General features: G+C 47.2%; 1 protein-coding gene across 1 annotated transcript in view; it reads left to right on the top strand.

Moving 5' to 3' along the window:
* The window catches only part of shank2a (SH3 and multiple ankyrin repeat domains 2a), a gene marked incomplete at its 5' end in the record, with an annotated part of 314465 nt that overhangs the window by 204488 nt on the left and 91934 nt on the right, over positions 1 to 18043 (top strand). Inside the window, 3 exon segments of the mRNA XM_080730420.1 lie at positions 571 to 579; positions 582 to 659; positions 662 to 693. Of these exon segments, the coding sequence (XP_080586546.1) occupies positions 571 to 579; positions 582 to 659; positions 662 to 693 (119 nt within the window).

Here is an 18043-nt window from a genome sequence, read left to right as displayed (position 1 = left end):
AAGGTATGCAACATGACTGTGTCTTGCACGCGCGTGTGCAAGACACCAGTCATGTTGCCATACCTTAGCAACAGGCATGATACGTTTATTTTAAGAACTACATTTATGCTTTCCCCTGTTTCTAGGGTTTCTGGGCTGGATATGGCAGCCTGGAACGGTTGTTCAAGTGCAGCTAAACTTGGAATGTTAGTAAATGTGGCCACAATTAACAATAATGCATTGCACCTGTGCAGCTGACCTGCGGAACCTGGGGAATATACCATTCTGTCAAGATGGGGAGAATATAATTATAATACCTTGTTATAGTGACCATTTCGTTAAATTTTGCATTTGTAGTTCTTTTACTGCAATTTACAACACAATAACCGGCACAGATAGACAAAGAGACGTTCATGGATTTATATTTAAAAGTAACTTTTATTTTACCCCCTGGACCAGGGTATGGCAGCTGCATACCCCTGCCATACCCAATTGACGCCCTGATCAGGTGATTCATTGCTACAGGAGTTTTTTTTTTTAATCTCACCGGTCTTTCTCTCTGTCCCCCCCCTCCCCCCCCCCCCCCCGCAGCGGACACGCCATCGAGGAGTTCACCCCCACCCCCGCCTTCCCCGCCCTGCAGTACCTGGAGTCTGTGGACGAGGGGGGCGTGGCCTGGCAGCGGGGCTACGCACCGGAGACTTCCTCATCGAGGTAAGACCCGCCCCCTTTTTCTTTTTTTACAGTCCACTTCAACCTTCTGCAGGTGCATAAGGCTGAGTGGATGAGAGCTGCTGTTATTTCTGTGTAAATAATCGACATGACATTAGGCTTGTTTCAGGACAACATTAAGGTTATGTTCGCCACTTGTGAAAAGGGTGGGTGTGAGAGTGTGATTGGTTGTGTCATCATTAGGGGTGTGGTTAGCAATCTGATTGGATTTGTGGTCCTTAGGGTGTGTGTGTGGCGACCGCGGTTTTCCCGGTGAACCTGAGCGCAACGGTGGGGGCGCGGCCGATGATGGAGAGGTTATAATATAGCTTTATGTAATGAGAGGCACGCTTGCCGACTTCGTAAGAGACTCGTCCCCAATTGCAAGATATTTAAAAGTTATTTGGGGCCATGATGATGATAACCCCTTCTTCCCACTACTAGACTAATAAGGATTTATATTGTCTGTGTTATTGTTTACAACCACAATTATTCACGTGTGTCAAAATCGCGGTTTCACTAGTTTTACTAGTAGGCTAGTGCAGGCTTAGAAGCCTTTTCAGAAATTAATTTAATGTTTTCCATTTAATGATTTCCTTTATCCTCATCTTGTGCTAATGCACGCAACTGTTTTCGCCAGGTTTTAAGGTCTTATTTTAGTTGTTTCTCATAAGCTTGCGACCCTCCTTGCCCATCGCCCCCCACCATTGCGCTCAGGTTCACCGGGAAAACCGCGGTCGCGCGTGCGTGTGTGCGCGTGTGTGTGTAGTGGTGGGGGGACACCGGCAAAAGAGAATGTCCCGTGGTTTGGCAGGGTTGTTAATATTATTCAGAGATGGTTTGGTCCTTGTGTCCTTGTGTTTGTGTGTCGACCACTCAGTCCAGATAGATTGTGACTCTTGTAGTCGCTGACCACTGAGTTGTTGATCATATTTTGGGATCTGTCTCATTTTCTGCATTTGAATGAGAATATATGGCTATGGGTTTACTGGTGTACAGGCCCGGCAAGCACGGTCAGGACCTGGACCAATCAGTGACGTCTCCAAGTCAAACCATGACTAGTCTCGTGTGGCCAGACTGTTAATTGCCTCCGCGATTTGCAAATGCTCCCGGCATACAGTCTGGGGCACGGAAATAGAAATGAGGAGTGCGAGATAAAGCGGATGTGACGCAACCGCTCCCTTGGTGCAGTAGCAATAACATGTCCTGCTTATGTCTTCTTTCAATATTTTTGGGGTGTTATTTTGTCTTTCTCTGATGTTTTCAAATGTTTTCTTAAACTATACACCCATAACAAGAATATGCCGCTCAATTGACTCTGTCTGTGATAGTGTGTTTCTGTTATGTTTCCAATGGGACTACAGTTCATTATAATGACTCTGTCTGTGCTAGTGTGCTTCTGTTATGTTTCCAGTGGGACTACAGTTCATTAGAATGACTCTGTCTGTGCTAGTGTGTTTCTGTTATGTTTCCAGTGGGACTACAGTTCATTATAATGACTCTGTCTGTGCTAGTGTGTTTCTGTTATGTTTCCAATGGGACTACAGTTCATTATAATGACTCTTGTCTGTGCTAGTGTGTTTCTGTTATGTTTCCAATGGGACTACAGTTTACTGTCAATATTCCAGGATGACCTCCCACTTGGGTAATGACGCCCCCTGGCGATCATTCAGAGAAACTACTTCAGCTCCCGTACTAACGTAGGTAGGAAGGGCCTGTCACTCAAACCGGAGTGACCCGCCTCCAGGCTATATAAGCCCCCGGAGGCGGAAGTAACATCCTCTTCTTTTCACTCTCTGCGATATCACATTCAGATAAGTTGAAACTCAGCCTTGTATTATTATTCTTCGCGCATTAGCCTAAAGCGGTGGCATTGGAGTCGCCCACTGGCGAGTGTTGAATTAACCCGTACTTAAGAATACTTATTCTTGTTCCGTCCTAAATCGACGGTTATTTCCTTTTATAACAAAGGATTATTACTGCTTGTTCAGGCCTCCGCCGAAGCAAGCGTGGCATAGCATTAGCCGTTAGCTTGTTAGCTCGTCTGCTATTGTTAACGTTAGCTACACTGCTTACCGCTTGTTCAGGCCCTGCCCGAATCAAGCGTGGCCTAGCCTTAGCCGTTAGCTTGTTAGCTCGTCTGCTTCTGGTTAACTCTATCTACAGTGCTTCGCCATGGATCCTCTGGCCTTCCTGCCGAGGCAATGTCCAGGCTGTCCAGGACTCATCGACGGACAGGATCTTCACCATCTCTGTGTCGGCTGCATGGGCGTTGCACACGCCTTCTCTGCACTGAGTCCTCAGGGGAGAGCAGGACCTTTCTGTGACTGCTGCGTGGCCTACGACCGCGATGTACTGATACACCGGTTCTACCTAGCCAGGGCAGGCCTCGGGGCCTGCGCTCCACCAGGTGGGTCCACTGCTCTCAACCCCACAGCCCAGTCTTTCCTTCCCCAGGCGGACCGCACCGTTGGTCAAGGTGCGGCGCTGCCTTCCGGAGATCCGCTTGGCAACCAGCGCGCCATTCCAAGTCAAGATGGCGCCGTGCTACATGAGACACCGCCTGCCGCGCAACCGACCGCAGCTAGCTCCACTGTCACTGGAGCTGGCGGGTCTGGTGAAGTCGCCGCTAAGAAGGCGACCAAGAAGGCTAACATCCAGACGAAATCTCCGGTAGCCTTTTCCCCTTCGGGCGCGGTGCCCAAAAAAGAAACGCTTGGATGTGACCGTCGGGGACGTCCCCCTCGACGTGAGCATCACCAAAACAGTCCAGACCTTCAGGCGAGAGTCGGACCTGAGCTCCTGTCAGAGCGAGGGTTCTGGTTCTGAATACTCTGGATACACGGCCGAGGAGGAGGAGGACTCCGTCGATGACGAGGGTTCTCGACTCACGGTCACTGTGAAAGGTAATGCCCCTGCGGCTCCAGCACGTCAACTGGACGCCGCAGGGAGCTCCCAGGCCTCCTCAGGCACCACTGCCCCTCCACCCGCCAGTCAAGCGAGTGAAGCGGGAGCAGAGGACGTCGATTCTGCAGCAGAAATGCTGGATCATCTCACAGTCTACATGAGAGCTCTGGCCAGAGTTGGAGAGGAGTTGCCACCTCCTCTCCCCTCTGAAGAGGCCGAGGATGATGATGAAATGCCCGGGCAGGAGCCTTCGGTTCCCGCCCCGTATGTCCTCTCCAGGCTGCCGCTGGTGAAAGGTTTCACCAAGGCCCTCCATTCCTCATGGAAGACACATAAAGACCCCAGAAAGCTGCCTTTTTCTGTGTTGGATTTGGTGGGCGGTGCGGAGGCAGGCATGTCCACCTGCCCTAACCTGGACCACCTGTTGGCACAATCTTTCCTGAGTTCTGTCAGACCCCAGTACAAAGATGTAGGCACGGCTAAAAACGGGCCGTTTGTTGGCCCCGTCGGCACCAACCCGCCGGGGTTCACTGTCCTGGAGGACAAGCTACAGTCGGACAGGGCTCGTAACGCCTACCGGTCCGCTGCTCTGGCCGCTAAGGACCTAAATCTGATCCAGCTCTTGCTCGCTTCCACCAAGGACCTGGTCAAAGGTCTGCCCACGGGGGAGCACACAGCTGAACTGAACACTCTATTTGACATCATGCTGAAGGTCAATTGGCATGCGGTTAAGTGGATGGGCAGGTCCATGGACTACAACCTCCAGTCTGAGAGAGCCCGCTGGCTCGACTATGTCGACCTCGAGCCTAAGAGGGACGTGGGCGAGAAGCCTCTAGGTCCTCGCGGGGAGATGTACAAGTCTCTCATAAACATGGAGAACAGTCCCACCACCCTCATGGGTGGGGGCTTGGAGCTGCTGCAGGGTAGAGTTACCTTCTTCAAGGCGGCTAAGGACATCGTCGAGTCCACCACAGTGCCACAGGATGAACCGCAGCAAGCTAGGAGGACGTCCCGCTCCTCCCGCGCCAAGGAAAGGGGCCGCTCTGCTTCTTTTAAGAAGCACTCGTCTTCCTCCAGGGGAGCCTCTGCAGCCAGGGCGCCTGACAGGCCCCGCAGCAAGGCTGTGGTTCCCGAGCGCGCTCAGCCGCGCCGCCCGTCCAAGGATGGCAGGCAGCAGTCTTCATACCGCGGTGGCCGCGGTAGGGGACAGCGCAAATGACACTCTGAAGAGGGGAATTGTGCTGGGGCGGGGGTCCGAGGTGTCTCTCGGTCCCCCTCCCCCCAAACGAGGGCGTTTTTCGGTACCCCGTGTCGGGGAAATGAAAATGTTAATTTTGATGCCTCCTGTGTCGACAATAAACATGTTGAAAGAACAAAGTCTGTCTCTGTCCAACTCTCTCGCACTAGCACAGACGACCCCATCGTGCATGCCTCCTGTAGTAATGATGAAGTCCTGTCAGGACTCGATAATCAATCACAGGTTTTATCAGAAACCAGTAATGTTAATGTCAAACAATTATGTGGTTCCTCAAGCGCGCGAGTGGGATATCCCTCGCGTCGACAATATGAATCCTTTATGCATGCCTCCTGTAAGAATGATGGAGTCCCGTCAGGACTCTTTAATCAGTCAGAGGTTTTATCAGCAACCAGTAATGTTAACGTCAAACAATTATATGGTTCCTCATGCGCGCGAGTGGATTTTCCCTCGCGTGAGCGATGCTATGAATTTAACCTTGAGTCAGAAATTCTGTCGGCCTACTATGAGCCCGGGTCAAGGGACAAGCATAAAGGCCTTAGAGCAGGTATTAAACGTAAAAGTTCCTCTCCTGTCAGGGGAGAATGCTTTAGTTGTGGGCGAGTCTGTTTATCAGTCGAATCGCTTTGCTCTTCCTGTCGCTCTATCGAGCCAAAACCGAACGCTTCCGGTTTCACCGGATACGGATTCGCTAGCTCCCCGCTTCCGGTCCGGCCGCAAAAGAGCTCCGCTAGTCAAGCGGTACAATCGGAAGGTGTTCCCACCTTGCGGCCTATTGAACCCCTGCGCTCCGCATCCGGGTGTCCCGGATACGGATACGCAGGTTCCCCACTTCCGGTCCCGCCGCAAAATAGCTCCGCTAGTCAAGCGGTACAACCAGAAGGTGTTTCCGCCATGCGGCCTATTGAACCCTTGCGCTCCGCATCCGGTCGTTCCGGATACGGATACGCAGGTTCCCCACTTCCGGTCCGGCCGCCAAAAAGCTCCGCCGTCACGGAAGCACAGTGGTGGGGTTTCTCTCGCTCAAAACACGCTAGCACGCTGTGCGCGCCAGTGGAAGTTATGCAACCCGAGCCATTGGGTATTTCGAACGATAACCAGGGGTTACAGGTTACAGTTCGCAGATATACCCCCGCTTTCGAGCAGGATTATTCATACCAGAGCACGTGGTTTAAAAGCAAGTCTTTTGAGAGAAGAGATCAGCTCATTGCTAAGCAAGGGTGCTATAGTGGAGCTGGACAGGACCCAATCCCGCATGGGATTTTGGAGCCGTTATTTCCTGGTGCCCAAAAAGGGGGGGGGGCTACGTCCCATCCTGGACCTAAAGGCACTAAACGTGTACCTGAAGAAATACGTTTTCAGGATGCTAACAGTACCCACCATGTTACGGTCGGTCAGGCAAGGGGATTTCCACTGTTCAGTGGATCTGAAGGATGCTTATCAGCACGTCCAGATTTATCCCCCACACAGGAAATTCCTTCGGTTCGCCTTCGAGGGTCGCCTGTACGAGTATACAGTACTCCCTTTCGGTCTGTCACTGAGCCCGAGGGTTTTCGTGAAAGTGACCGAAGCAGCCATCGCCCCGCTGAGACAGCAGGGCGTCAGGTTGGCGACGTACATCGACGATTGGATGATTTCAGCGAGCTCCGCCCACGAAGTGGCGCGTCACACACAAGTGGTTTTGGCTCACCTGAAGGCCTTAGGTTTCATAGTCAACCACGGCAAGAGCATGCTGACTCCAGCAAGTCGTCTTACATTCATTGGGGTCCTTCTGGACTCATCCGACATGTCGGCCCGTCTCTCAGAGGAGAGGGTGGACAGGTTTCGGGAATGTCTCGACTCCTTTCAAGTGGGCCAGGAGGTCACTTACAGGAGTTGCATGGTACTGACGGGAATGATGGCTTCCGCAGTACATCTGTTGCGTTTGGGCAGGTTTCATATGAGACCTTTTCAAAGATGGATGTTATCCCTCGGGATCCCGCCCTCCTTGAAGTACAAGAAGGTTACGGTTTCCCCTTCCTGCGCGATCGCCCTGTCTCCGTGGCTGGTGGAGGGGTTCCTCACCAGCGGAGTCTCGATTGGCGAGGTGGTTTCCCACAAGTCGATCACGACAGACGCCAGTCTCAGTGGATGGGGAGCCACTTTCGAGGGGCGCACAGCGCAGGGGCTTTGGCCTCTGGAGATGAGGGGTCGTCACATCAACTATTTGGAGTTGATGGCTATACTCCTGGCGCTCAAGCATTTCGAGCCTTGGATTTTGCATTGTCACGTCCTGGTCAGGACAGACAATACGACGGCCATGTTTTATGTCAACAAACAGGGGGGCCTGTCGTCGTTGCCACTGGACCGTCTGGCTCGAGAATTGACGGTTTGGTGCTTGTCGCGCCTCAAGTCGATCAGGGCCTCACACGTCCCAGGTCTCCTCAACAGCGGAGCAGATCTCCTGTCCAGGGGAGGTCCTCGCTACGAGGATTGGTCTCTCCACCCCAGGGTGGTGAGCCAGATTTTTCGCAAGTTTGGTCAGCCAGTGGCGGACCTGTTTGCGTCAGCGGAGAATACGAAGTGTCCGTTGTTCTTCGCGGTGAAGGGCAGTCCCCCCTTGGGGTTGGACGCCTTAGCGCACACGTGGCCGAGAGGTCTAATGTACGCGTTTCCCCCCTTCGACTTAATCCGACCCACTCTGGAGAGAGTCAGGAGGTTCGGTCTGGAGATGCTCCTGGTGGCTCCCTACAAGGGCACGTGGAGATCGGCGATCGCCCCTCTCCTTTGCGAACCGGGTTGGCAGCTGCCTCAGTGCAGGGACCTGTTGAGTCAGGCCAGGGGGGAGATCTTCCACCAAGACCTGCAGGTCCTAGACCTGTGGGTTTGGCACGTGAAAGGTTAAACCTGCTGGCAGCCGGTTTTTCTTCGGAAGTGGTTGATACCATTCAGAGTGCTAAGGCACCCTCTACGAGGGCGTCTTATGATGGAAGGTGGAATGCCTTTGAGGACTGGTGTGAGTCGCGTGTTCCACCTGTGGTGGCTCATGTGGCGTCAGCCCAGGAAATTCTGGAATTTATGCAGAACCGCTTGAGAAGTGGTCTAGCATTTTCTACCCTTAGGGGGTATTTGGCGGCTATTAATGCCTGTCACCTGGGGGTGGCGGGCAAGGCACCTTCTAAAGTCCCGGAGGTCATCAAGTTCATGCAAGGAGTTGAACGTTTGAGGCCGGTGACTAGGTCTTTGTTCCCAGTTTGGGATCTGCAGGTGGTTCTAGGGGGCCTATGTCGGGCTCCCTTTGAGCCGCTTGTAGGGATGCCTTTGAAACTTTTGAGTTTCAAGACGGCTCTTTTGCTGGCTTTGGCCACGGCTAAAAGAGTTGGTGACCTGCAAGCTCTCTCGGTGTCTGCGGAGTGCATGCAGTTTATGAACAATGATCTCAAGGTGTTGCTCAAGCCTCATCTTAAGTTTGTTCCTAAGAACATGGTGGTTCCTAAGGAGCCTGTTGTTCTTCTGGCTTTTCATCCTCCTCCGTTTGTCTCGGTGGAGGATGAACGGCTGAATTGCCTTTGTCCTGTCAGGGCATTGAAGGCCTACTGTGACAGGACTGCTGGTTCTAGAGCTTCTTCTCAGCTCTTTGTAGAAATGGGCAATGTTCTTGTCAGAAAGCCGGTGTCTAGACCCACTCTTTCGAGGTGGATTGTGGATGCTATTAGGCTGGCTTACTCTAGTGCGGGTGTGGAAGTGCCGGCGGCACTTAAAGCCCATAGCACTAGGGGTGTGGCTACTTCGTGGGCACTGGCAAAGGGAGTCTCCGTTCAGGAGATTTGTGTTTCGGCGAATTGGTCTTCGCCTTCTACCTTTGCAGCCTACTATCACCTGGATATCGAATCCTCTTCGCTAGCGCATTCGGTTCTGGGTGCAGTTGCCTCCTCTACGTCATAGAGGAGTCGGATCTTCCCCTCCCACAGGTGGGCATGTAGCCACCTGGGGTATTTTGGGGGGACCCTGTGTTTTCCTTATATAGTGTGTCTTACTTATAAGGCGGACTTGTCCTTTTCATTTAGTTGAATGAGGCGGACTTCGGTCTGTCAGGGTCTCTCTTTATTTTCTCATGCCTTCACACCCAGGTCCGGTGGGCCTGGGACCTTCTGGGTGATGGGTCACGCCCGTTTGGGCTGTGCTCACCCGTATGAGGGGTGTGTGGGGGTATGAGAGTAGGTTGTGGCTTAGAGGGGAGTTTAAGAATCCCAAGTGGGAGGTCATCCTGGAATATTGACAGTAAACGGTAGGTTCCGTACGGAACCATTGTTTACTTAGATATGGAAGGATGACCTCCCACGTAATGCCCCTCTGTTTCACTGAATGTGGCAGAGAGTGGTATTAAGAGGATGTTACTTCCGCCTCCGGGGGCTTATATAGCCTGGAGGCGGGTCACTCCGGTTTGAGTGACAGGCCCTTCCTACCTACGTTAGTACGGGAGCTGAAGTAGTTTCTCTGAATGATCGCCAGGGGGCGTCATTACCCAAGTGGGAGGTCATCCTTCCATATCTAAGTAAACAATGGTTCCGTACGGAACCTACCGTTCATTATGATGACTCTGTCTATGCTAGTGTTTTTCTGTTATGTTTCCAATGGTACTACATTTCCGTGCAGCAGCGGCTACTTCCGATACTCGCCGTTCAGGAGCTGCCGTTCCAGACTCTATATAGCATTTGGAGATTGTGGAATAGTTGTCTGGCTACGCCAGACCACTGAGTTGTTGATCATATTTTGGGATCTGTCTCATTTTCTGCATTTAAATGAGAATGTATGGCTTTAGGTGTACTGGTGTACAGCAAGCACGGTCAGGTCCTGGACCAATCAGTGACGTCTCCATTGGAGCCAGATCAAGTCCAAACCATGACTAGTCAGATCTGGCCTAGAATATCACCTGATTTCAACCAACATAAATCCTGCCCACGAAAACAGACGTCCTTTTGCCCTTCTCATATCTCCGCCACCGTTGCCCCAATCCGTGCCAACATTTTCACACACACTCCTTGCCTGCCAAACCACTACCTCCATCCCCCATTTCTCACATTCCCCTCTTCTTGCGCCACCATGAGGCCGATTCTTGCAAAACAAATATTTGGACACTGCTCCTACAAATTGACCCCTAAAATCACGCAAAGCGGTATACAGCATGTCTAGAGTCATGTCATCAACATGGATCTGTCACATTTAGCGCCACCATCAGGCCAATTTTTACATGCGACCTAGCGGTCGCTTATCTCCTGATTAGGGAGTCTTACTGGTTGATTGATTGATTGATTGATTGATTGAATAGTGTATTAATCAAAAAAACAGCACTATGGTACAGTCAAATGTCTGCTACACAGTAGAGGTCCTGGGGATTCAATTCATTCATACATGTACAGAGGAGGAAATGGAAACAGTATGAACCCTCGTTTCATGGGGAATTAGTGTCTCCATTAATATGTAATAAAACCATTAAGAAACATGACAAAAGGACATTTAAATACAATTGAAAATATATTAAAGAGTTAAGACAACAGAAATAAGAATTAGAATGAAATTACATTGCGGCACAACACATTAATGCGTTTGCCTGCGTGCGCTTGCGCATGTGCCTGTGTGTGTGTGTGTGTGTGTGTGTGCGTGTGTGTGCGTGTGCGTGCGTGCGTGCGTGCGTGCGTGCGAGCGGAGATGGAGTTGCTGTTGTTAAATGGAGCATAAAATGAGCAGAACAAACTCCATCTCTGCTCATCTACATCTAGTGTTTATCATCAACCACGTGTCATAACAGCTTCAAAGGAGCATTCCAGACATTTACTGGTAACAGAGTAGACCTATTTCTACATTGCAGTATTGATACTTTTACTTCAGTAAAACATTTGAGTACTTTTTTAACTTATAATGACCAACCCCAAAACAGGGACCCCCGGGTGTAACAAGGACCCCCGGGTGTAACAGGGACCCCCGGGTGTAACAAGGACCCCCGGATGTAACAGGGACCCCCGGGTGTAACAGGGACCCCCGGGTGTAGGTGATTAATTGGGCTTTTTGCAGAAATCCACAAATGGCAGCAAACCGCTCTGCATGTTTCCATATCAGTGGCGCTTCTTGTTAAGACGAACCCCCAAATGATTAGCATTTGACGCTCGCCGACCCACATTATTCTCTATGTGTTGCACTTCTCCGCAAATCCCTCCCTGACATTTTAGTCTAGTTTTTTATTTGTGGATGAAATTGTCTTAGTCTTAATATGCGGTAATGTCCGCGATTTGTTTACAAGGCACATCGGGCGTGCACGCGAAGTGAACGTCCTCCATAGTAAATCCATTGAGAGGCCCATTAAAGAGACTTCATTTACTCAAAAGAGACATTTTTATACAAAGGGTGGTCTGCATACTGAAAGCAATAGACTCGGGCTGGGCGCAGACATGTTTCTCTTCTGGGCTCACACTGTCATGTGACTAGATGACGTAATCGTTGCCGTCAAGTGATAATCCAAAAAAACTAAAACAACCCCCTTTCCGGCCCTTCAAAAATAATAGTGGCGGCCTACGGAGGAAACGGCGCGGCACCAAGGCACCAAGCATCCCTTCAGATTAAAAGGCAGTAGATGTGTTAAAGATGGGTTGCCATGATCCCCCCCCCCCCCACTAAGACACAATGATCAGTATTATGATTATACTAGGAGGATTTTACATCAAGTGTCAAAGTCCAAAAACGCAGAGAAACGTTTTTTTGTTTTTTTGTTTGTTTTTACGGCGACGCAGGGCTGCGACGATCGGCCACGGTTAGGATTTTTGAGCGGTGCTAACCGCTCCTATAGACCGCTTTTTTACCAAAACTATGATGTCACAAATGATGATGACATGAGTTCGCTAGACCAATGAAACACTTCGATTCTGTTGATCTGTCCATGATGTCATAGTCACAGAGGCACTCGATTGGTTCACCCTGATTTAGAACACGTTTAGGCCGCGTAAAATACGTCATAACGCGTTTAGGCCGCGTAAAATACGTCATAAAAAATCATTGAGCGGTGCTAACCTTGAATTTCAAAATTATATTAGATGAATATCACTTATAAGCGATAAAATAACCACACTTTTCGACAGACTGTGGAAAATCTTACAGGTTATAAATGATAGGCAGGTAATTCAAGTTTAAAATACAAATGAACAGACTTTGAAAAACTAAAATATTCATCTTCTGGCCTCTTCTCGCCTCTCTGGAGGTAAATAAGGTCACTTATCATTACACTACGACACTCTTACAAGCTACAATCCGTAGCTTGGTCAACTAACTGATGAGAAATGACAATAAAGACTTATATAGTCTGAGCAGACCTCTAGACTGACATCATACACAACAAAAAGAATATTGCCATGCATGCCTATCAACACTGATTTGCGCAGGAATTAGTTTGCACCGCTCACTTCGCACGGGTGCGATTTTTTATTTCCGTGTGAAAATAAACATACTGAACTGGCCGCCATTACAACATCGTCAATTTCTCCAAAATAAAGCGCAAGTGAATGGCGGTTCTCAAATAATTACCAAAATAATGGCATCCCAAGTATGGCATTAACGAAAAAGTCGACAAGTCGACTCAATCGAGTTCATTACACAAGTCGACTCCCACCAGAGAAAGTCGAAAGTCGAAGTTGAAAAAAAAGAAAAAGCGTTCTATTGTGAAAATAGCAGATCTACATGCTCACAACGCCTCGCGATGCTATGTAGATCAGCATGTAGATCTGCTATTTTCACAATTTCTGCCTCTATATATTTGACAATTTGGACAATGTTTTTAATTTGTCATTTTAAAGGTATTAAAAGTCCATAAATTGTCATTTTAGAAATGTGCAGATACCCTCTATACACTTAAACGTTATGTTGGTTTGTTTACAGTTGGGTGAGAAAACAATGTTGCACATTAAGTTAATCATCTGGGGACCCCGTTTTATTTTGGGGGGTAGTGTGTGATGTGATGACGTCATCAAACGATAAAGTCGACTTCAACTCAACTTTTTACTGAGTCGAGTCGACTTGCAGAAATCACAAGTCGTTAATGCCCTGGTCCTAAAGGAGTAGTTCACCACTTTTCAACCTGTCTTCATATAATAGGTCCTCACTAATGTTAATTTTTTTCTACTCTGTCCAAGTCTCCTAGGAGAGCTGTGGGAAGTTCAGAATCCATCGTCTTGTGACATCATCATTTTCCAAAAAAGATTTTCCAAAAAATATTTTTGAAAAAAATTATTTAGATTTTTATTATCGCAAGAACAATGGCTTCCACTTTAAAATTGCAACTTTTCAGGAATAGAAAGCCTGCAGTTTCTATAAGCTGGATTGGCAATCGATGATGTCACAAGACGATGGGTTTCTGACCTGCCCACAACCCTCCTCTGAGAAAAAAAAAAAAAGCTATTTTTGAGTGAGGACCAATTATATGAACATAGGTTGAAAAGTGGTGGAGTTCCCCTTTAAGAACTCCTCTACCGCTATGGACCAGAGCTAGCTGCTCATCTGTCACCCGCTCCCCGCGGCGCTCCGCTAGCGCGGCTCGCTCACGTCGATAAAACCCCGCCTGACGCTGAGTAAACGAGACCAGAACCGTCGTTTCCCTGTTGGGAAGGAGACGAGGCTGATCGGCCCTTAAGTGTTTGATCAATACTATTGATCCATTCCTGCAGCAGCCTGGACCTGTTAGAACCACAGGTTTTAACCCAGCCAGACCGCCAACACTTCATTACTTTAACCCTTTTTTTATGCTGTAACTATATTAAAAAAATAGCAGATATACAAGCTTGCAGTGAGCGAGCTTGTAGATCTGATGTGTTTTGAAAAAAATCCTGAAAATGTCTTCTAAATCCTAAAGGGTTTTTGAAAACAAACGCATGTTTCTACGTCAGTGGTTCTCAACCTCTTTCATGTCAAGGACCCCTTTAGAATTATATGTTTTATGTCTAATAATGTTGTTCCCAGGGACCCCCGCATCAGAGGTGAATATTTGAGTTGCAAGTGATCGCTTTAAACAATGATGTATTTAAAGATTTGCCCAAAAAAGAGCAGATCTAGAGCTTGTAGATCTACTATTTAAAGCATAACATAATGTAATAATGCGTTCCCAGTCTCAATGGGTTAATGCACTGGACGAGCGGTCCACATGGTGGTTGGTCAGCATGCCATGCCTCTACCACAGTCTGAGCGTTTTGTGCACAAATCGTGCACTTTATGAAAGAAGCATGACATTTGGCACACAGTTAGAACATGCCATATGGAACATTTTTGACTATAGGGCCATCGCAGATTTGTCTTGGGAAACTTGTGGGAGCCAATCAAAGTTGCTCTCATAGACTTTACTATAGAGTAAAATAATACAAAAAAAGGGGTCAAACTAGGGTTTTTTCGGTATTCTGAATCCAATGCAAGCATTCGTTTTGCACGAAAAACATTCCTTTTGCTAAAAAACGGACCCCATAAAACTAGGGTTTAGTGACGACTCATCACTAAACCCTAGTTTTATGCAAAACGAACGTTTGCATTGGATTCAGAATCATGACGAACCACAAGTTTGACCCCTCACATGCTACTTGAAGCAGATTTATTTTTGGTATTATTTTACTGTATATAAAGTCTATGTGAGCCCAACTTTGATTGGCTCCCACAAGTTTCCCAAGACAAATCTGCGATGTCCCTATAGCCAATGATGTTCCATATGGCATGTTCTAACTGTGTGCCAAATTTCATGCTTCTTTCATGAAGTGCACGATTCCATCACCATACTGCCCGAAACACCTGGACTAATAACTGTTAGGTCCACGGCACCCCCAGTGTTGGGGAAGCTAAAGCTACATGTAGCTGAGTTACGTAGCTGAGCTACATTTTGCTGTAGCTTGCTGGTAGCTGAGCTACTTTCATATTTGTAGCTACAGTACTTTTTGGGTCATTTTTGTAGCTTAGCTACTCAAGTTACAATAGCTACAAATGTGGGCAATAACGTGAAATCAATATATTCATTTTGATTTAACGTTGCTGTCTTCCTGTACCAGAACCTGCTTTGAAAAAGCAACTGTCCTTCTGTCTTCCATTCTGATTGCTTTGAGGACATGTCAGCGTATGACAAGCCAGCAGGTATCTCTAATAGGCCCACTCAGCACATTTCTCAGCAACTTCCTGGTGCTGACGTCAGCTTTGAAGGGTAAACTAACACAGAAATGGCTGGACTTAAAGCCAACAAATCATTATTTCGAGCAGTAAAGTAAATTATAACGCTTTGTGCCTTTTACTATATTGTGTTCTTGATCAATTTCAATTCAATTCAAAGGAGCTTTATTGGCATGAGAAAACATACGTTTACATTGCCAAAGCAAGTGTCACAAACAAAATAAAAACTGTTGAAAATGGGGAACATATATACATTGGGAGGGGGTACAGCATTGTGTAAACAGAGCTATGTCACATTGTGACATTTTATATATGTACAGAGTATACATTGACTTTCTATACAGGAGGAAAATACCCAGAAAAGAATCTGCTTTAAGTAGGACGTTAGGGGTCTAACTAGGGGTTTGTGCAAAACAAAACAAACTAAATTATGACACACCCCTAGTTAGACCCCTAACGTCCTACTTAAATACCCAGAAAAAAATTAATGTTTTTCTGGGTATTTTCCTCCTGTATAGAAATGGGAAGGGAGCCCAACTTGATTCGGCCACAGTGACGGCCGTTACTAGTGCTTTAGTAACGGCCGGTAGAGAGGGCCGCGTTTTAAACATGAAGGTGATTTAAAAGTTAGATAGCAAAAATGCCTGTTTGTGCAGCAGCGTTACACTGATGTGGATGAGGGAGACAGGACTTCCCGGTCACGTGATCTCGCGCTGCATTTCGGGAAATGTTTTTGAGTGTTTTTCATCACCGCGGTAGCCTGGTACAGTAGCTACAGATGAATACAGTTTACTGTACAACGCATCGAACACAATGGGGACCGGGAGACGTCCTATGAGTTAATGGTTGATTAACAGTGTTTCTATGGGTTGATTATGACTAGAAGTTCGGGCCGCTTCGTGGCCCTCACGTCTAGAGGTCGGGCCCTCTAGACGTGAGGCTATTCCTTCTAGCCCAAGGAATAGCCGATCTACAAGCTCACAACGCATCACGCAACACCTGAGAGCAACCAAACATAAAATGACTCTCTCTTCTCCACTAGTCCCTCCCTAACGTTTTAGTCTAGTTTTTATTTTGTTGACGAAATTGTCAATATATTTAGTCTTAGTTTTAGTCATCACAGCCTACTTTTTATTTAGTTTTTATTTAGCTTTCGTCAGTGAAAAAAACGCAGTCGACAAACATTTTTCGTCATAGTTTTAGTCGACGAAATCAACACTGTTTATAATATAGTCTGATACAGTAATATCTACTCTACCTGCTTTTCTGTTCCTGTGTCTGGAGCTGTGTCTGGTGCATTACGCACACGCACGAACACACACGCACACGCACGCACGCACGCACGCACGCACGCACACACACACACACACACACCCCTCCCCCAGCCGTGGGCCTGGCACAGATCACATTAAGTCGCAGGACATGGAGTTCTTCAACGTTGAACTGGATTTGATTCACTTTGTTGTTTTACACTCTTAACTCTTAATGCACTGCCAAGAACGTTTAAACAAGCCACTAACCACTGACACATATCTTTATATTATAATATAATAGAATGTTTAAACAAACCACTAACCACTGTCACATATCTTTATATTATAATATAATAGAATGTTTAAACAAACCACTAACCACTGACACATATCTTTATATTATAATATAATAGAATGTTTAAACAAACCACTAACCACTGTCACATATCTTTATATTATAATATAATAGAATGTTTAAACAGACCACTGACACATATCTTTATATTATAATATAATAGAATGTTTAAACAAACCACTGACACATATCTTTAGTTTTTCCTAACCTTTTCAAAAGGATCCCTGGCTAATACGACAAATATGCCTTAATACATTATAATTGTCCTCTATAACTACACTGTAAAATAAAAAATAAAAACACCTTAAATATTTTATTTCTTCCAGAAATAGCTAATCTTTCACTCAATAGGGGAAATGCCCGTCGCAAGTTGATGTTGTCATAAAACCATGTGTGGTCTATCCCTATGGAATTTATGGAATGCATGTGCAAAAAAAGACACACATTTGAAATATTGATTTGATGCTCATATTAACAATAGGAAGTGTTACGTTTGTTTTTATTTTCACATGCATGCCATTCCATAGGGATAGACCACACATGGTTTTATGACATCATCAACTTGCGACAGGCATTTCCCCTATTGAGTGAAAGATTAGCTATTTCTAGAGGAAATAAAATATTTAAGGTGTTTTTAATTTTACATTGTAGTTATAGAGGACAATTATAATGTATTAAGGCATATTTGTCGTATCAGCCAGGGATCCCTTCAAGTAGTCACAGAATATTATTTTAATATGTTGATAGATCCACCAATCGATCAAGGACACGGACATGCTTTCTGTGCTTCCGTTGAAAACATCCTTGCAATCACCACCACTCGGTACCCACACCCTAGGTGGGTTTGGCGAAAGGGCCTTTCTGTGTGGAGTTTGCATGTTCTCCCTGTGTCTCCTAGGGTTGATACCATCACACAAAGAACTTGCAGTAATCATGGTCTCTATACTGCCTCCCCCTGGCCAGCCGGGGCGCCTGATGGAGGGGAAAGGAACTGGTTGGAATAACGTGTTCCTTCCACGCGCTACGTCCAAACCGGGGAATTTCCCTCCCTGTCAGGTGATAAGAAGCGGTCTGCAAACTGAAGGAAGCATGAGCTCAGTTCGGGGCCCTCCCCAGGTTGGCAGAGGGAGAGCAGAGCCCAGGATTACAGCTTAGGCAGTTGGCACTGGGTGAAAAAATGGGTTACAAAATCGTGGGATGAAAAATAAAATAAAAAAACAGCCTTGCAATCCATAGTTTTTCCCAAACACACAGAGAACAGTACGGGAGCCCAGAGCAGACAAACCTCGTTGATGAAGGAATGAAATGTCCTCGTTTTTCTACCAAAAAGTGAAATATCCCTTTAAGAAGAGAGGGTTAGCAGGTGTGTGTGTGTGTGTGTGTGTGTGTGTGTGTGTGTGTGTGTGTGTGTGTGTGTGTGTG

The sequence above is a fragment of the Nannobrachium achirus genome (genome assembly GCF_963921795.1).
Source record: "Nannobrachium achirus genome assembly, chromosome: 7".
NCBI lineage: Eukaryota > Metazoa > Chordata > Actinopteri > Myctophiformes > Myctophidae > Nannobrachium > Nannobrachium achirus.
The sequence above is the reverse complement of the archived record's forward strand: the minus strand, read 5'-3'. Positions and strand labels throughout refer to the sequence as shown.